Genomic DNA, 26,665 nt, shown 5'->3' with positions numbered 1-26,665 from the left:
AAGGCATCGAAGTGGATGGTAAGCCATGATCATATTGAATGGCGGGGCAAGCTCGATGGGCTGAATGGCCTACTCCTGCTCCTATGTTCCTACGATTGTGCAGTGTTCAATTTCATTCGCAACTCCTAGGATAATGAAGCAGTCCATGACTGTGTGCAGCACAACCTGAACAACATTCAGGCCTGGGCTGATAAGTGCAAGGTACATTTGTGCCACAGAGGTGCCAGGCAATGCCCATCTCCAACGAGAGAGTCTAACCACCGCTCCATGACATTCAGCAGCATTACCATAATCAAATCCTCCACCACCAACATCTTGGAGACCACCATTGACCAGAAACCTAATTGGACCAACTGCATGAATACCATGGCTACAAGAGCAGGTCTGAGGTTGGGTATTGTGCGGCGAATGAATTTTTCTTCTGACTCTCCAAAGCCTGTCCACCATTTACAAGGCACAAGTCAGGAATGCAATGGAATACTGTCCACTTGTTGGATGGGTGTGGCTCCAACAACACTCAAGAACTCATGGACACCATCCAGGACAAAGCAGCCCGCTTGATCGGCACCCCATCCAGCACCTTAAGCATTCACTCCCCCCAACTCTGGCGCACAGTGGCAGAAGTGTGTACCATCTTCAAATGCACTACAAAAACGTGTCATGGCTTCTTTGACAGCACCTCCCAACTCACAACCTCTACCACCGAGAAGAACAAGGGAAGTACATGCATGGGAACGCCACCTCCAAGTTCCCTTCCAAGTCGCACATCATCCTGACTTGGAAATATATTGGCCATTCCATCATTGTCAATTGGTCAAAATCCTTCACCGCATGGTCTGCAGCGGTTCGAGAAGGGCAGTATATACTGGCCTTGCCAGCAATGCCCATATCCTGTGAATAAATGTTTAAAAATGACATCTACAGTTCATGTTCATCATCCTCAAATCTAAAAATGAAGTTGTTTTCTCTTTGCACTTTCACCTGCAGCAGATATACTCTTGCTATTTTCTGTGTCATATGGCTCTATTAATATCCCAAAGACCTTCAATTCCCTTTCTTGACTAGATTGCATTTGGTTGCACTTCTGGGTCGGGAGGAAAGGGAGTTCTTGTAAACCTGAAGCTTATGAATTTTGAAATTCTACCCTTAAGTTCTGTGCCTTATCAGCTCCTTTGTTTATTCTAAAGACCTGTATCATTTCTTTTCGGTCTTTTTCCAAGTGAAAATAAATTGTCACCTGAGTCATTCGTTTTAAATTAATCCATTAACACCTGGAATCATGCTCGTCATTCTTTGAACTCTTTCCAGTTTTTTGTGCAGGGGATGGTAACGTCTGTAATATTATGATTGTGAGTCCGTAATATTGGTGATTAGTTCATACTAACTGCATGATTCCACAGCTCTGTCAAGTTTGGGAGAAAAATTTCAGCAGTTTTCAGCTGCCATGAGCCCATTGCCCCCTCCTGTAATTCTCCTCCTGGGGATTTTTCCCCATTCTGCTTGTCTTTGTGCTTCAACTTGGCTCCTCCATCCCCAGTTCTCTAACCATGCTCTACGTTTTATCTCCAAGGCCCATCGAAGTGCTCCAGCTCTTCCTTTTTCCAATATCCAGATCCAGTCATGTATTCTAGGTCTGCCTCCACTCCCTTTCACAGGCACTATTTCAAGTGTTTCAACTTCCACTCTTAGGCCTTGTTTGTTCTGAGTTCCCACCCAAAAACTTGCTTTGCTGCATGCACCATAAGCCAGAAGTGGCCTCACCATGACCCATGCAATGTTATAACTTCTGGTTATCCATTTGCCCTCCACCTGCACCACAATATCCAATTTACCTTATTGACAGGTGCTTTAGCTTCAGCGTTGGAGTTCCATTAAGTTACATAACTTAAATTTACATAGCAAGAAATGCTGTTACCTAGAAATAAACATGTATAGAATGACCTTGAGTGATGGGGAAAATTGAGTCATTAGACATACTGTATAACAGATAATGAACCGTTAAAAAAAAAGCATTGATTTGTACTGTATGTGTTTATATGTTGCATTAATCATCATAACTGGATTGATCATTTAATGGAAATTTGATTGAACAAGTATGAGGCATTTATCAAGTGTATGATTTATTTCATAAGGGATGAATGATTAATTTAGTGATGGTACTTAATGTGGATGCTGCATTGCAGTTGATGAAATTTTAATAGTATTCTGAGCACAATGCACAAGGACTTGCAACTGCTTGTGATTGCAGCTTTCTTGGAAATAATTCAGAATTAATATTTTGTAATTTCTTTGTCAGAGTTTGTCATTAATCCAAATGGGAAATCAGAAGTTTGCATACTGCACGAATATATGCAAAGGGTCCTGAAGGTTCGCCCTGTTTACAATTTTTTTGAATGTGGTAAGTCTCCTTTAGTGAGCTTGTTTTACAAGTCTATTTTAAGCTGTTCCTGCTCCATTTGTCTCTGTTGAAGAGGGCAGCTCACCAGAACTGCAAACTGCTTTATGACAATACTGCGCAGTGGGAAGACCCTCCCCATTGACAGCTCTGCAGCTTGGGTCACCGCGTGTATAATTGGGCAAAGTGGCTGCTAATCTTAATCAGGGCTTCTTCATGTAGCCATAGAGCTGTGGGGAATGTACAAAAAATCCATGATATTGAGAGACCCAGCTTCTATTTTTGTAAAGTAGAATTATAGGGGTTTGCTGCAATTTGACAATGTCAATGCTGCTGGTATTGAGTGCACAGTATCGAAACAGGAGGTTTCCAGCCTCCAAGAACACCAACTGCCCTGACCTCTAATGTAAACACTACATGATGGTTGGAGGCAGTTGCAACTAAGCAAACCTACTCATGTATAAATTGTGAATGGTCACTGCCGTGGAGTGGCATTGCCCAGCCATTGGCAAAGATAGTGGCATGGAACAAAATATTTGCGAACAAATATAAGAAGCACAGTAGTGTCATGGTTATAATATTGGACTGATGGCAACCTAGGTGTTGAGAGCTCAAGTCTTGCTATAGTAAGCAATGAGATGGAATTCAGTAAATCTGTTAACTTGTGCATTGGTGCACAAATAAAACTGATCCAGGAGCTGTGAGGTTGTCATAAAAGCCCATCCCCTTCAGTAAGGTCCTTCAGGGAAGAGAACCTGCCTCCCCTACTTGGTCTGGCCTATGAAACTCTAGAGCACACTATCTGGCAAGCTGTTAATGTCCTCTGATGTACCCAAACAAGCTACTTAATTGTCAAGGTAACTCAGAATAAGCAATAAATACAACCTTGCTGTTATCGTCTCCATCCTGAGAACTATTTTTTTTAAAAGGAGGTGTGCCTGACCCATCTACTGTATAAACTGCCCTGCAAATACAACTGTGTTAAGTTCCACAGCAATGGGCCTGGGAGTAGGCAGTTCTTAGATATAAAAGTACTATTTATTTGGCTGAGCTTTAAGTGATTTGCCAATTTTTCCCTGCCTGGCTGTTTCCAAAAGACTTAATGTTTTTCTATAAAGCCTTGTTTTAAAAATAGACCACGATAAAGCTACAGCTTTAAATTATTCCACAATACATTAAGTTTGACATTTTTCTTCAAGAAATGCTAATTTTTCAATCATACATACATTTCAGAAAATCCAAGTGACCCTTTTGGAGCCTCAGTCGTTATTGATGGAGTAACCTACGGTACAGGAACTGCCAGCAGCAAAAAACTTGCCAAGAATAAAGCTGGTATTTATAGTTCATTAACAAATTAACTTTTCTTTGTATTTGTCACAGATCACCAAATAGGTTGTATGAAGAAAGCCCATTTAATTTCATTTCATACTAGCTCTCCATAGCAACATCCAGTTTTTTTTTATTCATTCACGGGATGTGGGTGTCGCTGGCTCGGCCAGCATTTATTGCCCATCCCTAATGGCCCTTGAGAAGGTGGTGGTGAGCTGCCGCCTTAAACCGCTGCAGTCCATGTGGGGGAGGTATACCCACAGTGCTATTAGTAAGAGAGTTCCAGGATTTTGACCCTGTGACAGTGAAGGAACAGTAATATCATTCCAAGTCAGGATGGTGTGTGGCTTGGAGGGGAACTTGCAGGTGGTGATACCATGTATCTGCTGCCCTTGTCCTTCTAGGTGGTAGAGGTGATGGGTTTGGAAGGTGCTGTCTAAGGAGCCTTGGTGAGTTGTTGCAGTACATCTTGTAGATGGTACTCACTGTTGCCACTGTGCATCGGTGTTGGAGGGAATGAACGTTTGTGGAGGGGGTGCCAATCAAACAGGCTGCTTGGTATTGATGGTGTCGAGTTTCTTGAGTGTTGTTGGAGCTGCACCCATCCAGGCAAGTGGAGAGTATTCCATCAGACTCCTGACTTGTGCCTTGTAGATGGTGGACATGCTTTGGGGTTTCAGGAGGTGAGTTACTTGCTGTTCTTGTAGCCACAGTAGTTATATGGCTACTCCAGTTCAGTTTCTGGTCAATGGTAACCCCCAGGATGTTGATAATGGAGGACTCAGCGACCGCTCAGGACAAAGACCCCAATCAAAATATATGATTCTGATTGCGTGGGAGCACGCACTGTCAGTTCAATCTCGTCGCTCCACAGGTCACATCATATTTCTTTAAGCTATCCAAATCGAAGAAAAAAGCGCCAAATTGAACAATCTAGCAACCCCTGGCATCTAACAAACAAGGTATCTTTAGATATCAACAAATTAACTTTATTAAAAAAAACTAAAATCTTAAACACTGCTCAGATCAAGACCTTATGACTTCTTTAAATAAAACTAACTCCCGCGTTCACATACACATATACTCAAACTCACAGTAGTTTGGTTTTTAATTAACTGCCCGCAAAAATTAAAAAATAAAGTCTTTGCAAGTTACGGTTCTTTTTTTTCCCAGCGATGAACACAGCAGATACCAAGTGTTACGACCAGGTGAGAAAGAGGTCTAGGGGTTCCCTGGCATCTAGCAAACAAGTTTAAAATCATTGTTCATGTGGTGAAATTAATATGCCTCATTCTTGGCAGGTGGGGGGCCTGCATGACCCAAGGAATTAATTTGGCTTGAAGCTTTGTAGAATTTTGAGGGAGAAACAACATAGCTTTTTTTACTTCAGTTTAAATTGACTCAGGGAGCTCTCCTTCCTTCACTTCCTGGAACAGTCTCTCAACTGACTGCTGTTCAGCTAATGTTTTTAAATGTCAAAACTGCAGCATTGAATCTCTGTCTTCTCTCTGTGTGGCTGCTGCTTGGCAACTCGAATGCACTTTGGCACACTGAGCTTCCAGAACTTGCTGCCTTAAAGATGCACTGATCTTTTACAGTGTTAACGGCGCACCACACTACTTCCGAGGAGGAAAAAAAACATTGGACTTTGACAAATGTCAAGGTGAGATGGTTAGATTCTCTCTTGTTTGAGATGGTCATTGCCATCCAGTTTTTTTTTTAGTGAGTCCAGTGATCATAAGATCATAAGAAATAGGAGCAGGAGTAGCCATTTGGTCCCTCTGTTTAATAAGATCATGTCTGATCTGATTGTGGCCTTAATTCCACTTGCTTGCCGGCTTCCCCCAAGACCCTTGATTCCCTTATAGATCAAAAATATAAGCCAGCCTTGAATATATTCAATGACCCTGCCTACACTGCTGTCTGGAGAAGAGAATTCCAAAGATTAACAACCCTCAGACAGAAGAAATTCCTCTTCATCTCCATCTTAAAGGAGTGACTCCTTATTTTTAAACTGTTCCCCAGTTCTAGCTTTCCCCACTAGGGCAAAGATCCCCTCAGCATCTACGGTGTCAAGCCCCCTCAAAATCGTGTATGTTTCAATAAGGTCACATCTTATTGTACTGAACTCGATTGGATACAGGCCCAACCTGCTCAACCTTTCCTTATTAGACAACCCCTTCATACGAGGAATCGGCCTAGTGAACCTTCTTTTAACTTCTTCAAATGCAGATATATCCCTCCTTAAGTAAGGAGACCAAAACTGTATGTAGTATTCTAGGTGCGGTCTCTCCAATGCCCTATACAGTTGTAGCAATACTTCCCTACTTTTATATTCCATCGCCTTTGCAATAAATGCCAATGTTCCATTTGCCTCCCTAATTACTTGCTGTACTTGCATGCTAACTTTTTGCGATTCATGTGCAAAGGCACCTAGATCACTCTGTACCGCAGCATCCTGCAGTCTCTCCATTTAAATAATATTTTGCTTCCTATTCTTCCTGCCAAGGTGGGCAATCTTACATTTTCCTACATTATACTCCATTTGGCATATTTTTTCACACTTACTTAACCTATCTATATCCCTTTGCAAATACTTTGTCCTCCTCACAACTTGCTTTCCTATCTATCTTTGTATTGTCTGCAAATTTGCCTACAATACACTTGATCCCTTCATCCAAGTCATTAATATAGATTGTAAACAGTTGAGACCCCAGCACAGATCCTTGTGGTGGTCCACTAGTTACAGTTTGCCAGCCTACCAATTTCGCCATAAGAGGCATCACAGTCTTGCCTAAAGCTCTCTTTACCCACATCTACAGACACACTTTTCCTACAAGGATGTTTGTTCAGCTGTCTGGAGACAGAGCCCCGACTTTTTTCCTATCCTCTCTAATCGAGGGATGCTGAAGCCATTATAACACTACCACTTTCATCCCAGCTGAGATCATCTAGGTTAGCGCAATCAAACCTAACCTTTCTCGTGTCTCTGGTTCAATTACCCGATGTATAAGCACTGAGATGATGCAGGAGTTTTTTATTAAAAGAAAACTTGAATGTTAGATACTAACAGCTCTCTCCTGGAATTGCTCACAGTGACTCAGAGAATATGCTGTTTTATACGTGAGGGCTGTGAACAACAAAATGTGACTGGGAAAGAACAGTGGGAAGTAACAGTATTTATAGCAAGCGTGCACAATATGCAAGATTTTTGATATGTTGACTGTAAACGTTTTTTAATTTTATAGTTATTTAATACTCTTTTATAAATAGTGGATTAACAATTTTTTTTCCTATGACACTTTTTTTTAGTGATTATAATTATAATAACCATTGTGCAAAACGATTATAATTTTATCTGCTAATTTTGCCAGCCCGCGCTACACTGGAAATCCTCATTCCTGATTTTATCAAACAGACCTCGGATGAGAAGCCCAAAGACAGTGATGAACTTGAGGTAACTGTGATGTAGTTTTAACTGTTCTTGTTTTCTGTTAGTTTTTCTATCCCTTGCATTCTCTGCTACTCCTCAATTGACGATCACATATAAAGTAAAAAAAATTAATGTACAATTCTTTACCATGTTCATTTTAATAGTCTTGTACTGCATTGTGTACAATGCGTTGCTATTAATTGTGTTTTTTTTACCTGCACTCTATGATCACCTGTTTCAATCCTGTGCTTTGTTTTCTATATAATTTTATTTCTTTTTATATGCTTCAAAATGGTGAGTTGAAGTAATTTTGTTTGAAAATTTTGTTGCTATTTTAATGCGTAATCTGTTTCTGACCCTCATCTCAAAGCTGAAAAAAAATCCTTCCGTGCCCAGAATGTCATTTCCAAAAGAACACAATGCATATTTAGTTTTTTCTCCTATGGGGGATTAAAGAAGGAAAGCTTAGAAATTACTTGGAGTTTTGTGTAAGGTTAAACCATGTAGATAACAAATATAGGGAGTACTTCTAGGAGTGGAAGTAAAAATCAGTATTACAAAATGCCATGTTATGAAGTATTCAGTTTGAATGTTTCTAGGCTTTGATGTAAGGAGTAAGCTGTGTCGTGCTGTTGTAGACATTTCTGACTTTTGAAATACAGAGAAAAGGCTTCTGCATGTAGTTGTAAGATGAAGTATCTCTAAATGTCATTCCTGATGTCTCAAGTCTACTATTTGTAGCTCATAGGAACTTACCTGGCAGCTTCTATTTTTTTTAAACTTACATCATATGGAGTACTTTTGTATGTCTAGCTGCATTCTAGTTCCACACACCAAATACTAAAGCACAAATTTATCAAATCACAACTGAGCAGGACATAAAAAGAATCCAATAACACCGGCTGACCTTCTGCATATATTAATGTTAACCTTTTATAGGAGAATTCCACTTCCAGTCAGCTGTTGTGAAGTCCAACTGCACAGTTGATCGTAATCTTTTTATAATTCCATCTGAGATTCTCACTTAGTTCTTTGATTCATGGTTGTTGGTGTTTGTGCTTCACGGGCTTGGGGAGGTGTTTGGAAGTTTTCTTTGTAGTTAGATAGAATTTCCATCTACCTGAAAGCACACCATGTAACATGAGTAATTGTTCGCAATATGAATCATTACCCTTCCATAAGCTATTTGAAAATTTCGCCCATATTAACCAGCAGTGTTTATTTTGGGAATTTTTGATGGCTGCTGCGTATCTGGCTTAAAAACGCCATTTTATACAGAGACACAGACCAGTTAGTATTTCATTTAAGTTAGGAGGAAAAAAGACTGAATCACTAAGGTTGGTATTTTGTACTCAAAAATTCAAAGTAGTTGAAAAGTCTTCTTACATTTTTTGAAAAGGAATATATTAAATTCTAGCTGGGTTCCATTGGCTTCCTGTTCCTTATGCATTGGATTCAAAGTCATTTGTTCTAAATTCTTCCATAGTTTAGCCTCCCGCTACCTCTAATACCACCTTCAGCCCTAAATATCAGCCTGTGTCCTTTGGGCCTCATACTTTTGGTTCAGCTTCCAATTAATCTTATCCTTATTCTCTGCAGCTTTTATTGTAAAACTACCTGCCTTGCTATTTCTCTTCAACTTCTCTTTTAAAAATGTCCTCTTTTTTTTCTAACTCTTCTGTGGCTGCTCAGTGCCCATTAAGTGATTTAGAATACTTCCATATGCAGCAAGACCTGGACAACATCCAGGCTTGGGCTGATGTGTGGCGTGAATGTTATTTGCCACTTAAGTGCCAGGCAACAACTATCTCAAACAAGAGAGAATCTAACCTTCTCCCCTTGATGTTCAACGGCATTACCATCGCTGAATCCCCCATTGTCAACGTCTTGGGGTCACCATTGACCAAAAATTGAACTGGAACAGCCCCGTAAATGTGGCTACAAGAGCAGGTCAGAGATTGGGAATTCCGAGTAACTCCTCTCCTGTCTCCCCAGTGCCTGTCCACCATCTACAAGGCACAAGTCAGGAGTGTGATGGAATTCTTTGCACTTGCCTGGATGGGTGCAACTCAAACTTGATACCAAGCGGCTTGTTTGACTGGCACCCCATCCACAAACATTCATTTCCTCCACCACTGATGCACAGTGGCAGCAGTGTGTACCATGTACAAGATGCACTGTAGCAACTCACCAAGGCTCCTTCAACAGCATGTTCAAAACCCACAACCTCTACCACCGAGAAGGACAAGGGCACCAGATGCATGGGAACACCACCACCTGCAAGTTCCCCTCAAAGCCACACACCATCCTGACATGGAACTATATCGCCGTTCCTTCATTCTCGCTGGGTCAAAGTCCAGGAACTCCCTTCCTAACAACACTTTTGATGTACCTACACCCCAGGGACTGCAGCAGTTCAAGAAGGCAGCTCACCGCCACCTTCTCAAGGGCAATTAGGGATGGGCAATAAATGCTGGCCTGGCCAGCGACACCCACATTCCCCAAACGAATAAAAGAAACTTCATATTATTAGGCTTCGAATATGAATGGAGGCAACAGTTTCCCTTTTACCCCTTTTGCCATCACAGCTCCACCCCCAATAGAAATTTAGTAGTTGTGTGCATTGGGAATTCATCTTGTCGAGGTCTGGCTATTTATCTCTGATTATCTGGACCTTTTGATTTTCAAGTATGTGGGTTGAGAGGCGTGGACATGGCTGAGATGCAGAACTTAGTGGAACAGTTAAACAAACCTGTGTCCCACCTCTCCATGTTAAGACACATTGGTAATGATAAATGATGTCTCAAATTTGACTTTTTCTTTAAGTTGCAGCAACACATTTCTACATAACTGCTTAAAATGTAACTGAGCTTTGAGTAGCCTTTTATTCATTACTTAACATAGTGTATATGTTCTCTACTGTGCCAAAAACTGATTGTAGTCTGCTATCAGTCAAGTTTTAATGTTTGCCATGGCTTGGGTGCAGTGGTGAGGGAGGGTGGGTACGTATTTGGAGACAATAATATTGCTCTTTTATGCAAGTCAGCACGAAAGTTTAGCCTTCAAACAGTTAACCTTTTAAACAACTATTTTGTGTAACTAGCAGTAGCAAACTAGGACAATAATTGGTTACCATTTTAACTAGTTATGAGTTACTTTTTTCTGCCCCCTCACTTCCCTGAAGATTTTGGCTCTCAGCCGTTGGTTTTCACATGCATTGGATGTCCTTGAATATCTCGCCCAAGGACCAATTCAGCTGGACAGTGAGTGTCAGCAATGTGTTTGAATGTGGGTGAGAGAAGATCACAGCTGTGCCTGTCTTCTCCCACCATCTATAATTGCTCACTTTTCAGCAGAGGTCATTAGAAAGCTATTGAGAAGAAAAAGCTAGCTGATTTTATTTTTCCACTTTGTCCTTGGACATTGGGATGCTGAGGCTAATGTAGCTATGATTGCTGAGATCATCTAACTTAGCGCAGGCCAGGAATTGAATCTGGGATCTCCAGAACTGATGGGCTCAGTAGCATATAGACTGAGCAATTGGGGCATATTATTTTTGGCTCATTGTGCGGCAGATGTCTTGGCCAAGGTGATGAGCTGGAGTCCTAATGTCAAGACTCACCAGCGCTATACTTCAGCTGACTGCAAGGAGTAAATCCAAGGCAGCCATGATTTATTTTAGCTTGTGGGAAGTAGCTCCTTCTCCAAACAGCGCATCTTGCCCTTTACAACCCTTAGCCTTTGTCTTTTTCACTCTGTTCTCTTTAAACCTTATCTCTGCAATCTTGCACAATTTCCCTTTTGATCAGTTTTTTTGTACTTGATATAGTTCGTCAGTGCCATCTAGTGTTAACACTTCACGTTGAACTACAACTAAACACATTGCACAGTAATTGGATTTTGTAGTATTAGTTGATGTTCAGAGCTCAAATTAATGTAAAGGAAAAGTGAGGTTTTGATTTGTACAGTTTTGATGTGGATTTCTTCCCATTTTAGTACTTCAACCACATCAGTATTGAGGACTCACGGGTATATGAACTGACCAATAAGGCTGGCCTCCTGTCACCATATCAAATTCTCCATGAGTGCCTTAAAAGGTAAGCCATAAAGTTGAAGCTTCCTTCGTGTGATTACCTGTATATCTTCACTTTTTAAGTAAAACCTTGTTTTTACCTTTGCTTTTTGGCATTTTGGTAAGAGCACTTCAGTTCCATACATACAAGTCCTCTATTTCTGTGTGAGAAACCTTGTTGGATTTTATTCTGAATGATTTTGTGGTTCATGAATAATAAGGGGCTGTGTAAATTTATTATTATCAGTTATACTTCAGTAATGTGCACGTTTTAGAAATGTTTTTAGACCCAGTGCAGTGGTATTAGATATAACAAAATTGTTGGCTTAAGGTTTAAATTTAGCAGTACATTAACAATCATCTGTGCAGTTAATTGTCATAAATTACAAGTGCGCTATAATTCATGAAAATGGGACCATAAAATTCATTCGTATTGACATGTTTATTCTTCTTAAGTCCTATGTTCCTAAAATAACCCTATACTGGTAGCACTCTCGCCTGAGTCAGTTTGTGGGTTTAAGTCCCATTCTAGAGACTTGAGCACAAAGATCTAGGCTGAAGTACTGAGGCCATGATGCTGCTGTCAGAGGGTCCATCTTTCAGGTGAGGCATTAAACCCAGGCTCATCTGCCCTCTCAAGTGCACATAAAAGATCCCAATCAACATCACTAAAACAGATGATCACTTTGCTGGTTATGGAGCTTGCTGTGCCCGTATTCCTATGTTACAACAGTGACAGTGCTTCAGAAGTGATTTGTTGGCTGTAAAGCGTTTTGGGATGTCCTGAGGTGGTGAAAGATGCTATATAAATGCAAGTCTGTCTTTGGGCAGCTGCATCACTGTCTGAGGAAAGAAATTGCTGGAATAGCATTCCTGTGCAAATTTTCATTCTTTGCCGTCATGACATTCACTGATTCCAAACTTGATAAATGTCGTGCTTGCTGGCCACCCTCTGGTTTCCTTTCCTATTTTCAGAGTCATCACTATTGCGTTTATTTTTGCCTTGTGCTCCAGACTTTACCCATTGCAGACTGTGCAGCCTTGCTGCCCTCTTCTGGGTTTGGTGGATGTTTCTATGTAGATATCACTGATTATTGTTCTTGCTAAGAGGAGGGATGTTAAGTTCAAACTCTGGTGCTTAAGGCAGACCTCAACATCAAATGTTAGTTGGCTCACGCCCATTTATTTACAACTTCGGTCTGATAAGATGTGGAATGTGATCTGATAAGGAAACCAGAAAGATTATCTACCAGTAGTATGTCTTTCTATATCCTTTGTACATACATTATTTTCCAAATGTTTCTACTTTGCCCTCCTCTGCCACAATTTTCTAACATTTGAGTATTTTGTGGTTTAATTTTTTCAATATGTTGAAAAAAGCTGAGAGGAGTCTGTGGAGAAACTGTCCCTGGTGATTTCCTGTTCTCCTTTCTCTACCCCACAGATAAGGTACGAAGAATGTGGAAAACTATGCTGAGGGAGGTTAATCTCTGCTGTGGGGTGGTGTTTGTTAGCCATTTCAGATTATCCTCCAACTCATTTTAACATAGATTTTTGTACATTTCATATTTACATTAGCATGATCCAAAAGTAGGTGCACCAAGGATTTTCAAAATTTTGAGCATCTTTTAATTTTGGTCTCATAAGCTGATGAGCTCAGTTCTTAAACTGCATTTTAAGATTGAAGTGGTTATGTATTTCGACCTGTTGCTTAGAAATCTCAACACAGCTTAAATATGTCTTTGGATGCAATAACTGTTTTAGGTGATAAGGAATGAATGAACCTTCCTGGCTGGTCTAGCTTGTTATGGTGACTTGATTTGAGGATGTAATGCAAGTGGAAAGAAAGAAAAGAAAAACTTGCATTTATATAGCGCCTTCACGATCTTGGGATGACCCAAAGTGCTTTACAGCTATTGAAATACTTTTTGTACTGTGGTAACGTAGGAAATTGGCAAGTCATGCTGCAGCTGTACAGAACCTTAGTTAGGCCACACTTAGAATATTGCGTGCAATTCTGGTCGCCACACTACCAGAAGGACGTGGAGGCTTTGGAGAGGGTACAGAAGAGGTTTACCAGGATGTTGCCTGGTCTGGAGGGCATTAGCTATGAGGAGAGGTTGGATAAACTCGGATTGTTTTCACTGGAACGACGGAGGTGGAGGGCCGACATGATAGAGGTTTACAAAGTTATGGACAGAGTGAATAGTCAGAAGCTTTTTCCCAGGGTGGAAGAGTCAGTTACTAGTGGACGTAGGTTTAAGGTGCGAGGGGCAAAGTTTGGAGGGGATGTGCGAGGCAAGTTCTTTACACAGAGGGTGGTGAGTGCCTGGAACTTGCTGTCCGGGTAGGTGCTGGAAGCAGGTACGATAGCGATGTTTAAGAGGCATCTTGACAAATACATGAATAGGATGGGAATAGAGGGATACGGTCCCGGAAGTGCAGAAGTTTTTAGTTTAGACAGGCATCAAGATCGGCGCAGACGTGGAGGGCCGAATGGCCTGTTGCTGTGCTGTACTGTTCTTCTTGAAATGTGGTGAGCAAATTTGTGCACAGCAACCTCCCGCAAGCAATATGACCAGATAATCTGAAATAAAAACAAGAAATGCTGGAACCACTCAGCAGGTCTGGCAGCATCTGTGGAAAGAGAAGCAGAGTTAACGTTTCGGGTCAGTGACCCTTCTTCTTTTATGCTTTTATGACCAGATAATCTGTTTGTGATGTTGGTTAAGGGATAAATATTTTCCAGGATGTAGGGAAGAACACCCCTGCTCTTCAAATTGTGCCCTGAGATCTTTTATGTGAGAGGGCATTTGGGACCTCTGTTTGATATTTCATCCAAAAGAGAGCACCTCACGCTGCAGTACTCCCTCAGTGCTGCACTAGAAGCTACTGGATTTTGTGCTCAAGTCTCTGGAGTAGGATTTGATCTCTCAATCTTTTGAGTTGGACGAGAATGCTACCTGTTAAGCCATAGTTAACATAACCGGTTTTGTGTGCGTGATGCCTCCATTCCATGACTCCAGTATTAAAAGTGGGCAGAGGGCAGGTGCTTCCCCATAAAGAGAAAAAACTGAGTTACCTGAGACAGTGCAAATACATTCTCTTGGTGATTTGGAAGTGTCAATTGGAGAAAGCAGGTCCCTTGGCTAAAAAAATACACAGTAGTTAAAGCAATAGCTGTCACAATAGGTGTGTTTGCGTCTTTTTAAAAAATCATTTTTCTTTTTTGTGCGTAATGGTGAGCCCCTCAGCAACATTTAAAAAGGAGATGCATATGTAATAAGTACATTTTGACCTGCCTCCCCCACCCATTGCCTCATCAGGACAAATCAGTTTTTCTGTTGATGTCTTTCATTTAGAGTCAGAGCCTTTTATGACAGAGGCCATTCAGCCCGTCCAATCCATGCCAGCTCTTTGCAGAGGAATCCAGTCAACCACACTCCCCCGCTTGATCCCTGTAGCCCTGCAAGTGCCAATTAGAGAAAGCAGGTCCCTTGGCTAAAAATATACACAGTAATTAAAGCAATAGCCTTCAGGTGTCCATCCAATTCCATTTTGAAATCATTGCTTGTCTCTGCTTCCACTACCCTCGTCGGCAGAGTGTTCCAGGTCATTATCACTCGGTGCGTAAAAAAGTTCTTCCACACATCCCCTATGTATCTCTTACCTAAAACCTTCAATCTGTGTCCCCAATCCTTATATCAACAGTTAATGGGAACCAATTTTCCTTGTCTACCGTATCTAAGCCTGTCATTATCTTGTACACCTCTATTAAATCTCCCCTCAGTCGTCTTTCCTCCAAGGAGAACAACCCAGCTTTTCCAACCTAACCTTGTAACTAAAATCCCCCATCCCTAGAACCATTCTGGTAAATCTCTGCACCCTCTCGAGGACCCTCACGTCCTTCCTAAAGTGTGGTGACCAGAATACAAAATTGATTATGGAACTCATAGAAAGAAACACCTTGTTATATAATCCCTGCAGTTTAACCCAAGCTGATCAGGAAGAAAATGTTACCTCTTTTGAGATCATAGAATCATGGAATGATACATCACATTCAGCCCATCGTGCCTTGAGACTGCAAGCTGCAGCTACAGAAATCTCTTTGCATATTTAGTTTGAGAGAATTCGAGTCTCAAAGGATGGATTGAAGTTTTTAGTTCAGGTTCAGATGTGCAACCATATATTAACGCTGTAAGTGCAGAAAGAAGGAATTATAGCCGCACAGGTTTAGGAACCACCCTGGTCATATTGGAGATCTGTAATTCTAAAAGCTGCTGCAGCACTACCTCTGGTTTTGCAGTGCAGTTGTATAGCCGATTCAGTCATGAGGGTCGGTGCTGGATAGCCCTCCCTTGGTAAGATTTCGGCCAGCACTCGTTCAGATGCCACAATAATCTGGTGGTGGGCTCTGCATGTGCTTTTTTGTTTAAACCCTTCCAATCTTCAAATTACAGGAAGGAGATAAAATCCCACGGTGGCAAATTGTGAATACATCTGTGGCTGGCACAGAAACATAATCATGGAAGCCGCTGAATTTTCATTTTTAAAAACCTAACTGCTGCATTGAAGTCCGTCAGGGAAGAGTACCTTCCGCCCCTAACTCGCATGAGTCCAGTTCCACATTATTGGGTTGACTATTTGTTTATGCCCATGGGGAAAACTAAGGATGGTGAATGAATACTGCCTTACCAGTGTTGCCCACATCCCAAGAAAAAAAAATCCTCGAGCTGCTTGAGCTTTCCAAGTATAACTGGAGAGCTCCACAAATCACTCTTGAGCATCTCTTTACCCTGAGTCTGTTATGATACCTTAAGGGGTATGTAAATGAGGGGCAGCCATAAGCATGCAGTTACAGTTGGCAGAGGTCGGACTCCAGTATTAAAGATGCTATTTCTAAGAGTGAAAGTATAATAAAAGTTAAAAATGTGTCCTTGTGTATTGCTAACTTGAAGCACAGGCCTAATTTGAGTTGTGTGTGCAGTGACATTGTTCATCTACATTCCATATTCTTGTCATGGTACCAGAATGTTTGACTTTAGTTGCTTCATTGCTGTGAGGTTATTAAAATCCGTTAAGTTGAACACTACAATTCAGAGTAAATACATTTTAATTTTCAGAAACCATGGAATGGGCGACACAACTATCAAGTTTGAGGTAATTCCTGGTAAAAACCAGAAAAGTGAATATATCATGACCTGTGGCAAGCACACAGTGAGAGGCTGGTGTAAGTATGGAAATGAATGTAGATGCACTTTTGTTTTACGTCCAGTATTCTGTAATGTTTCCTTCACAAAGTTAGTAGATAGTTAAAATGATTTACATGATTGTGATTTGATTACTGAAATATTTATTGCATACAGGTGTCTATTGGGTGCCCAAGTCATTGTTGGCTACAGAGACATTATACTCTTGAAGTCATGCCCCGGCCATTCATTAGAAAACTGGGGGGGGGGCGGGGGGAAATTCTTTCATTGTACTTTCACAATGCGGGGTTAGTTTGAAAATACCAAATTGTTATGATATGGGGTGCTCATGGATTCCTGTGTTTGCTTCGTTCCTTGTTATTTGATTTCATCTTCAAATATCTGACCCAGACAATACCATTATCAGAATTTTTGTAACAGACCTAGCTGGCTAATGTGCTGTCTGAGTGCAGATTACTGTTCATGAGATGCTTTTCTTAAAGGGATGAATTTTACTGGCCCCTCGACGCCGCAGGTCATGGTGTGGGGCCGGTAAAATGCTGCGGGGAGAGGCCCGCCTCGACCCACGATGTTGAGAAGGGCCCGCTGCATATTCCCAGCAGCGGCAGGACCTCGGTGTGCCCCCCCCCCTTGCCACCAGGTGGCAGGCCCTTCATCTCCAAATTAAAATAAGGCCTAATGAAATTCAAGTTAACCTGCCTGCAGGCGGTGGCTGTCCCACTCCGATATAATGGCTGCCATTCGTGCTCCGCGCGCCTTCAGAACTCCGCACTGAGTTCTGGGCAAGAACCTGGTGGGGAGGGGGGAGCAATAGAATTTTCAGGGCAGGAGGGGTGGAGGAGCGGGGAAATCAATTTTAATTGGATGTGGGGATGGTGAGAAGGTGTTGAGGGTCAAAGGGAACTAATTTTGGGGGGAAAGTTCTGGATACTAATAAAAGTTTATTATGGGGGGAGAGGGCAATTAATATATAAATTACTCATTGGGAGTGGAAGATGGGATTTAGAGTTAAAATTTAAATTTTTTATTTCCCAGAGATCAGGACCGTTAAATTTTAAAATGTTACTGAAGGACTTGAAGCCCTGTAAAAATGGTGCTGGCGCCTGCGCGGCGGCACTGGATGCCGTTGCTGGGGCCGTGGCGGCTGCCCCCTTAGGTCATTGGGGGCGGCAGCTCCGCCCCCTCTATTTAAATGAGCCCCCAAGCAAAATATTGCGGGGGCTCCATGGCGGTCGCAGAATGCAGGCACCGCGCTGAGTTTAAAGGGCACCGCCGCGGAGCGTGCACCCGAATAAAATCCAGCCTAAGATCTATAGCGGCATTTGTGTAAGATTTTAAAAAAATGTTACAATTATACACAAATGTAATATTTTCTGCAATTAGTAGAAATTTCAGTTAACTATTTTGGACACCCATGATTAATTGCTGCCATGAATCTGCACCAAAATCTCAAATTTGAGAAAGGCCCACTTGGAAGTGAGCTGCAGAACTGTAATGTAATTAAGTGGCTCTTGTTTTAAGCCGAGTTGGGCTTCAGCACTTTGTAAACCGCAAACTCTGTTGGGTATTAATCTTTTTGGTCTCATTACTACATCAACAGTTTTTTTTTAAGTTTGACTAATTCTTGAATATATTTATTTTCCCTTTTCCATTCCTAATTTTTTAATGCATTTTGAAATGCACTTTTGTTTTTAGTTTTTGTTTCTACTGATTAACATCTTGCCTATGGTTGGAAAGTTCATTCCTTGCTTTCACTTCAACCATTCATTATTGAATCCAGCCTATTCTAAAATGCAATTATGTGTTCAAGTTCGTCATTGAATGGTAATTACATGTCAGGATGTTTGTTTGTGGTATGGGAGGTTTTAAACTTGTGGTTGCTCATTATTTTTTCATATTAATAACCATCCTATTGGCCTTTGCAAATGATATAAGTAAATCAAATATCTGTGTAGGTTTGCTTGGAGCACTACAGACCTGATTAGATTAGATTAGAGATACAGCACTGAAACAGGCCCTTCGGCCCACCGAGTCTGTGCCGAACATCAACCACCCATTTATACTAATCCTACACTAATCCCATATTCCTACCACATCCCCACCTGTCCCTATATTTACCTACCACCTACCTATACTAGTGACAATTTATAATGGCCAATTTACCTATCAACCTCTGGTTGTATTCCTCATGATTTGTTTGTCTGTTCAGTGAATAGCTAAATTATACAGACCAGTTAAGCTCCTCGGTTTCAATCCCCAAACGCTGCTGAATTAAATTGTATGTCAGAACAAGAAAGGATTACTATAGTTAGTTTCAGAACCTGTAGGTTATGGGAGGGAAATTGGTCGGGGTTGCCACTGCTGATTGCTGCTCGGTGCCTGTGCTGTAAGGATTTGATGTGTCGACCCACGGTGAGGTTGTGACGCATTCCACCTTCACCCCTCTCCCAAAGTCATGTGGATGGCAACAGCTATTGTCAGCGTCCTGGTGTGGAGAATGGTTGCCCGAGAGAGGTACTGATGGGCATATAATACCAGTAACTAACATTGTACCCCAAAAAGGAGTCGACACCTTCAGAGGAAGAGTGAACCTTGATTGACAGTTCTTTGAGAAGTAGTGAATGCTTGCCTATCTTTTTAAAAAAAAAAAGCATTTAAATTGTTGCCAAAATTGGAGTTGTAGTTCAGTTTTCCACAATAAAATGAACTAATGTCTTTTTATTAAAAGGTTTCCTAGATTCTCTGGGGTAATGGTAGGTATCTTGTAGTGATGAAGCCTTATTTACATTTCACCATTTTATCTGTTTCTGGTTGGTGAAAGGAAGAGATAACTTTACTCCAAAAACCTAGACATTAAATTCAACAAACTGAAGCCTTTTGATGTGTTGACTATTAATAGTATAGTTTTACATAAATTCTGTGCAGACGATGGTAATGGATTTCAGTTCTTTGTTTTGTGAGATAGGATTATTTGATGGCTGAATTCAAGTTTCTGTCCTGTGCATCCATTCATCATGTAAATTAAGCTGCCAACTATAGTTATTGCTATGTTTTTGTTTTGTTTGCTGGGGAGACTTTTGTTTTTCTTCAGGTGTGGTAAGTGCGCTCTAAACCCAATACACTCTTGAATAAAATTTAAATCTCATGGCTAGTACTGTGATTCATACTTAAATCTGTATGCATGGTATTGGGGGTTACCTTAGTGTTTACATGTACCTGCTCACCTATCTGGCTTAAATCTGATATCTGACAGGAAAGGAGGTCATGGATAAATTGTCTGGTGTAATTAAAAACAACTGCAATTTTCAGGCAAGAACAAACGAGTTGGCAAACAGCTGGCATCTCAGAAAATCCTACAATTACTACACCCTCACGTCAAGAACTGGGGGTCACTACTACGCATGTACGGCAGGGAAAGCAATAAAATGGTCAAACAGGTAAATTGTGAGGTAATGAGATGAATGTAGTATTTCTGTGGCAGTGGAATCCAGGCTTGAACCACTGCATTTGACATAGAGCTGCTGTGTTTTTTGTGGGAACTTAGGTTTCATAAGGGGATGTAAATCTCACACTTGGTTTTAGGAGAAAGCGTATGTGTGAAATTTTTTAAGTGGGATGGGAAAATGTTTTAAATCTAGATGATAGAATTTCGGTAGAACCTTTTGCAGCATGAATTAAGTGAAATTTTCATTTTTCACTTGGAACACTGATAGGATTTTACCAACTGGTTAGATGTTATTCCAATATAGCCAAGAGAACCATAATTCCAACATAAACTTTCTGATGTCATTTTTGTGTCCTAAGGCACCATTTCATTGACGTATTTTTATTCCAGTTCCATGAGCAATTAAGCATTTTGCAAATGCTTTCCAAACCTCTTTTGACTATACATTTGAAAGGTTTGCAAGATAGGCTAAGTAAAACTTTATTTGATGTCAAAGGCACATTTGTTACATCCAAGTACTCAGGTTAAAATAATAAATTAGAGATTTTAATTGGCTTTTGCATCCTTGGCAGTGAGTCACAGCAATTTGTTCTTTTAGTTCCGCTGTTGTGATGTAGGCAGATGCAGCAGTCAATTTATGCTTGAGGTCTAACAAACAGAAATTAAGTAAACAACCGCTTAAATCTGTTTCTGCAGAGTTGGTATCCTGGCCGTTATTTATTCGACAACCAAGAGAACTAGCTCCCTGATGCCTCTTGGAAAAAGTACAATAGCATCTTGTATGTTCATGTGAAAGGGCAGACAAGGCTTCAGTTTAATTTCTGGATCTGAAAGATGGCACCTTGATTACTACAGTATTGTACTGATGTCAGTCTTGGCTATGTGATCAAATCCTGTAGTGGGGCTTGAACCTACAACAGCCTGACTCAAGTGAAACTTGAAAATGGAGTCAAGCTGTCCATTAAGTATGTATTCCCGAGGCTTTCTGGTGATAGTTTCGTGCTTTATTGGGGAATGCAATAGTAAGAACCAAAAAGATGTCTTTTAAAGTATTTTAATGTTTGAATGATAAAGGAAATTTATGGCTCTCTCAATTTTTCACTTTTTAAAAAGTATATTTTCTTGTATGAACTACTTCTACAAACAGAATTGATACAGTCCCTAATAATAGATCTCTGTTTGAATTCAATAAGGAAAAGGAATAATGTTCTCTATAGTCAATATAGAAATTCAGCAACATTGAGTTCCAACAGAGCAGCACATTCTGACTGTGAGGGTCCCAAGTGATTTTTTATTTTATTTTGAAGGTCTGTATTCAGTTCCCAGAGAGAGGACTTAATGTTCAAGGCACATATCAGCCTGTACTGTTGTACAGTTAAAGGCGATGACAGCCATGTCTAAAGAAATTTCACATTAAGTGTTGCGCATTTCACCACCTTGTTTTAAGGCACTCAGTAATGTGCCAGTAATTGCACCTGATGCACAATGGTCTTGCCCTGAGTGATTTTTGCAAGTGGAAAAATTCAACCTTTCCTTGGTATTCCTGTTACTTGACTTAATTAAGGCACTTTTTTTTTCTCCCACCTCTGCTATAACCTGTGGTAATTAGCTTTTTGGTGTATTTGTCCATAGTTTATATTCTACCTATTTAAAATGCATCTATTTCTGCTATTTTAACACAGGAAATGTCTGATAAAAGTGTGATCGAACTGCAGCAGTTTGCCAAAAAGAACAAACCGAATCTGCATATTTTGAACAAGTTACGCGATGAGATGAAGAAACTGGCACGGGATAGGGTAAATATTTATCTGGTTTTGGGTGGGTGGGGGAGCAGGAACTCGTACTTGGAGTGGTACAAAAAGCTTAAATTCTGCTAGGCATTTTTGGTTTATTTGAAATTTCTGTTTAGCAAGGCACTTTGTTCTTGGTTTTCTTGCCAAGTTTTTGCGCCCCGTTCTTTCTCTCCTGCCAACCTACTGTTCCAATGGTACTCAGCACTCACCTTACCTAGTTGGCGATCCTTCAATAGTGAGCCTTGACCACGTGTGTCAGCAAACTGCAGTACCAAGTCTGATCATGCCCACATATGATATGAAAACTAATTTATAAGGGTTTTAAAACAGATTCTAATTTGTTTTCTTCCCCGCCCACAAAGGAGGAAACTCGTAAGAAGCCGAAGATGACAATAATGGAATCAGCACAGCCAGGCAGCGAACCTCTTTGTACTGTTGATGTGTAAAGTACTGCAAAATGGAGAGCAATAACGCACTGGAGAAACTCATCCTCAACAATTTCTTTGTTACCTTCTTACAGAGAACTTAATATGTTGCAAAATGCAGAACAATTTTTAAAGGTTCCCCCACCTTGACAGTGTACCTACTGCTTTAATTATGCATTAGCATTTTGCATTACAAGGCAATATTACTGAACTTGAATTTTTACCTCTATGTTGGGAAAGGGCACAAGGCTAAAGGTAGATTGAGTGTGTATTGGATGATATTGGTGCCCCAAAAAAGAACCTTTAGACCTGTGAACTTTTTAATTTGATTTTTCAGGTAAATTTTAAGACTGATTTAATGGCCCACTGAGTTCCCTGTATCGGCCAACTACAGAATAGTGATTAAATTGTCATTGTGCACTGATCTGTTGGTCAGTTAGACCCTATGGGGGTAACCTGCTGGAAGAAGTTGTACTTTTCATTGTTTACTTGTAAGCTGGTGCCAGTGAGAAATGGCTTTCAGTAGACAAAATTTAAGTTATTTCTTTTAATATGAGCTATTCTTTTTGTAAACAAATTTTAAGCAATTTATCAAGGAACTTTGTCAGTAAGTTACATATTTTAATGAAGTGACACTCAGCTAGTCATCATTGAAGAAACACATAGTGTTTATATGTGGAGATCGTATGAATCAAGGGTTTTAGGAACCATGGATTTATATTGGAGATTTTAGAGCTTAGGTTACTGGCATTTTGACTGAATAACCTTTATAGGATGGTAATCATTAATGAACGGCTCTTAAATTAGAAGAAAGTGACTATCGTGGTCTCTAATACATGGACACAATGGCTTTTTAAATGCATTTTGTAGTAATTGTGTTGTGACCTTGATTTTGTTAAGGGAGTCTGTTAATATGCATCATTTTTATATGTAAATGGGTCAAAAAGTCTAGATCCTCTATAAGTAATCATAATGCATGTTTGAGACGACAAGATCCTCTTGAAGAGCTTGCAGCGTTTGTCTTTCACTCCATTTCTGTCATTTGGCACAAATACAGAGTGTGTATTTCTGTGGTGGTAGTTTAGTATAACCAATGCTAAACTGATGTTTAGCTTTGGAATTGTTGCATCAGAGCTGGAGTTGCAGCCATTTGTGTTTTCCTCTGATTCTGCTTTGCAATGATATGTTAAAAGACCAGATCTTTCAAGTTTGGACAGTTCCAATTCTCTGTCAGTATTTTTTTGTAGAAGCTTTATCATTGTTAAAGCTGTTGTCTGTATTCATTTTTTAAAATTATAGTCGGGCCCACTGTTTTAATTGGAACAAATCATTAATGATGCAAACAAACAGGTTTGATTTGTCTCACTGCTAGAAGTAGAGTTGATAAAAAGAATATAATGTTCCTCCACCTATAGTTTAACTTATTACCAGGCATGCAGATTTGGAGGTTTTGATATAGAAGCTTGAATTAGTTCTCATTGTCTTACACTTACTTTGTGTTGGGAAATGACTTTCCTTTCAACAACTTAGTTTTACCTCACTTAAACCCAGGATAATAACCTGAAGGAAACCAAGTACCATGACTAGCTCCTGTGCACTCTTGGTAATGTGAACCAAAGCTTAATAAAAGTGTCTTATGCAAACTGACAAACAAATAACTTTTTTTAATGCTTGCTGCAGGCTTCAACAGTGGCATAGAGAGGGGGAAACAAAAAGATTTAAAAATTGCAATAACTGCTGGAACAAAAACTTATACTTAAACTGCTGTGCACTGTCATTTTGTGAAGTTTTTTGTGTGTTCTAAATGTCTCTACTTTTCTCTGTTGAATGCAGCTTTTCTTGCCTTTGCACATAAGCACAAGTGCTGCTGCGAGAGAGTACAGATTGTGGTTTTGCGAATTTGCATTTGTGATCAACTAAAGTGTGAACTGAAATGAAAACTATTGTCTTGCCTTCATCCTAATTGATTTGTAGCTTTAACATTGGTATTTGTGCATATGGATTGTACCTTGTGAGTACATTATATTCAATGTGGATATCTTTTTTTAAAAAAAACTTAAACCCATCAACTAGATTTGCTGCCTATAAGGTAATCATGAAGTAAAGGATTGTAATTTGACTGCCTTTTTTTCAATCCATTGGAAGCAAAAATTGTGATTATGGGTTGTATCTTGATTGGGCATAGTGCATTGTTTCATCTTTTTAAGCATGCGTCTGTCTTATTGGTGCATCATTGTGTAAATGGTATTATAGGAAGAAACAACCAATAAGCCTGAAAAGATGTTAAACTCTATTAAATAATACATGATAAATCAGTTCCAGGATTCAGAAAAACGTTTACTCTTAAATGCATGTCAAATACGTAATAGATTTAATGTTCATTCAAAAGAGGAATTTTTTTAAAATTAAATTTTTGATTAAATACAGTAGCCCCTCTAACAATCCAAGAAAGTTATTGCTGTCTTACGCAATCTTTAAAATTTGGAGACAAAGTGAGAGGCAACTGCGTTTTTTTAAACTTGCATTTGTTTTGTTTAAAGATTCGAGGACTTGACCTCACTTTAAATGTAGCTATCATCCAGTTGCAATTACTACTGTTCTTGATGTCTGAAAATTTATTCCAGCAAAGCTAATGATATTTCGTATGATTGAAGTGTTTAGATGTGACTATTTACAAACTGGCATAAAGCAAATTAATTTCCAGTGATTATCGAAGCATTCATAGAAAGCTGAATTCTGATTAGTAAAATTCTCACAAGGTTTGATTTTTGTTTGGTATCCTTGGAGGCTACTAGCGATATTGTATTTGAATCAAGAAAGAACACTGCAGCTTCCCTGGTTTTACAAACTGGTTCACTTGTATCATCTCAGACTTACTTTATTCCTTCATTAACTGATTATGGCCTTCGTCTTAGAACTTCTGATTTTAAGTAAACCAATCACCAATATTACATTTCAGTCAAGAACACAATCTTGCCCTTCTCCAGTGACTAATTAATGAAGTTTCTCAAATTGAAGTGTAAATTTGTTTTCATTTGGGCAGTTAAAGGAATGAAGTCCTTAAGTAGTGGAATTTTAAAGGGTGAAGTCATTCAGAGTATATTATAATTTGTCCTGATTTGTGAAGAAACAAAATTATGCAATTGCATTACATGGAAAATTTGGTCTGGCATCTTTTTTAAACAAAAATTAGAATATACAGTTTAAGTTTTGCCCTCTGTTTTTAAGTCATTTGTGTTTGATTGGGGAACTTGCAGTGCAAGGGTGACGCTGCACTAATAAATTGTGCATTATGTGCAGTTGCCACAGTAACAGTGCTATTGTAAGTGGCTACTTTCAGGCTTCACATTCATGTCCTTTGGCCTATGCTTGCTGCAACCTGCACAGCCATCTGGATGTTTGTGTGGTCCTTTTCGTGTGACACGTATTTTTTTGCTCTGTAGTTTGAAGCAATAAAGTTTGATAATTCATTATAAAATGTTTATTTCCCTTGTCCTACTTTGATTTGAAAACAAGGTGTTTAGTAAAAAATGTAGAAACTTGATAAATGAGCAGTAGAAGTATTATACACTGGAACACTCTAGTTCATACGTCCTTATAGGCTTGGATTAAATTTTTGGCTGTCTGCAAACATGAGTTAAGATCAAAGCTGTGGACAATCGGTAAATCTTGAGTATGGATAAGAAATTGGCTAAAGGGTACTTGTTCAGATTTGTCAGGTTGGGAGGAAGGTATTGAATGGGGTGTCCTAGGAATCTGTATTGGAAGCACTATTGTTTTCATCAATGACTCAGGAATCCAATGCAAACTGGACAAATTTGTGCATGATAGTAAACAAGGAGGGGCAGTGAAATCTGAGACAACAGCTTAAATTACAGAATGTGCTGGACAAAGTCTATAAATAGCCAGAAAGGCTTAAGAAAATTGATGTAGACATATGAGGTGGTGCACATTGGAAGGAAAATGGACAACACACACGCCACAAAATGTGTAAGGATAAAGACGACCTCATGGTCGTTGTCGTAGACCCAGGGCTCAACATGTCCAACTGATGAAAAGCAGCAAGCCAAAGAACCAAAACAGAATATGTCAAAGGAAATCATACAGTTTATACAGTTCGTTGATCAGACCACATGAATACTGTGTAGTTTTGAAAGCCTGAATTAGATGAAAAACTTAGGCTTTTCAGCCTGGAAATTTGAGGTAGGATTTTATGGTACTAAATTGTACAGGCAAAATAAAACCAGATGATCAGTTTTGCGTAATGAGTGGAAGAAATTATAAGTTCAAACCAATAAAAGGCAAAAACTGATAGTTCTTGGGGCGTGATTAATAAATAGAATGGCCTCGTAAATATAATAGACAAAAGATGAGAAGCATTCAAGAATCAATTGGACATTAGAGTCAATAAGTGCCCCCCCCCCATCTTTCATGGTAAACTTAAAAACCAACTAAACAAATTAGGGATGTGATCTGAGTCACGGGTAAGCACTGTTGTTGACCAGGTGCCTAACTGGGCTATTAAAAGCATTTAACCTCTAACATGAAGTCGTACAAAATGTG

General features: G+C 39.8%; 1 protein-coding gene across 2 annotated transcripts in view; it reads left to right on the top strand.

Annotated features, from left to right (window-relative positions):
• Window positions 1–25,580, top strand: part of dgcr8 (DGCR8 microprocessor complex subunit) — a 43,524-nt gene extending 17,944 nt beyond the window's left edge. The window contains exons 7-14 of one of the 2 annotated variants that reach the window (XM_068054654.1): window positions 2,297–2,398; window positions 3,629–3,727; window positions 7,099–7,181; window positions 11,154–11,254; window positions 16,353–16,459; window positions 19,749–19,876; window positions 21,567–21,680; window positions 22,040–25,580. In XM_068054654.1, the coding sequence (XP_067910755.1) occupies window positions 2,297–2,398; window positions 3,629–3,727; window positions 7,099–7,181; window positions 11,154–11,254; window positions 16,353–16,459; window positions 19,749–19,876; window positions 21,567–21,680; window positions 22,040–22,123 (818 nt within the window). In that variant the 3' untranslated portion in view covers window positions 22,124–25,580. Of the gene's footprint in view, window positions 1–2,296; window positions 2,399–3,628; window positions 3,728–7,098; window positions 7,182–11,153; window positions 11,255–16,352; window positions 16,460–19,748; window positions 19,889–21,566; window positions 21,681–22,039 lie in introns of both variants that reach the window. The other variant, XM_068054653.1, reaches the window with a different exon arrangement.
• Window positions 25,581–26,665: the final 1,085 nt, after the last annotated feature.

The sequence above is a fragment of the Heterodontus francisci genome, chromosome 23, assembly GCF_036365525.1.
Source record: "Heterodontus francisci isolate sHetFra1 chromosome 23, sHetFra1.hap1, whole genome shotgun sequence".
Lineage (NCBI taxonomy): Eukaryota > Metazoa > Chordata > Chondrichthyes > Heterodontiformes > Heterodontidae > Heterodontus > Heterodontus francisci.
This window is presented reverse-complemented; position numbering and strand designations above follow the sequence as displayed.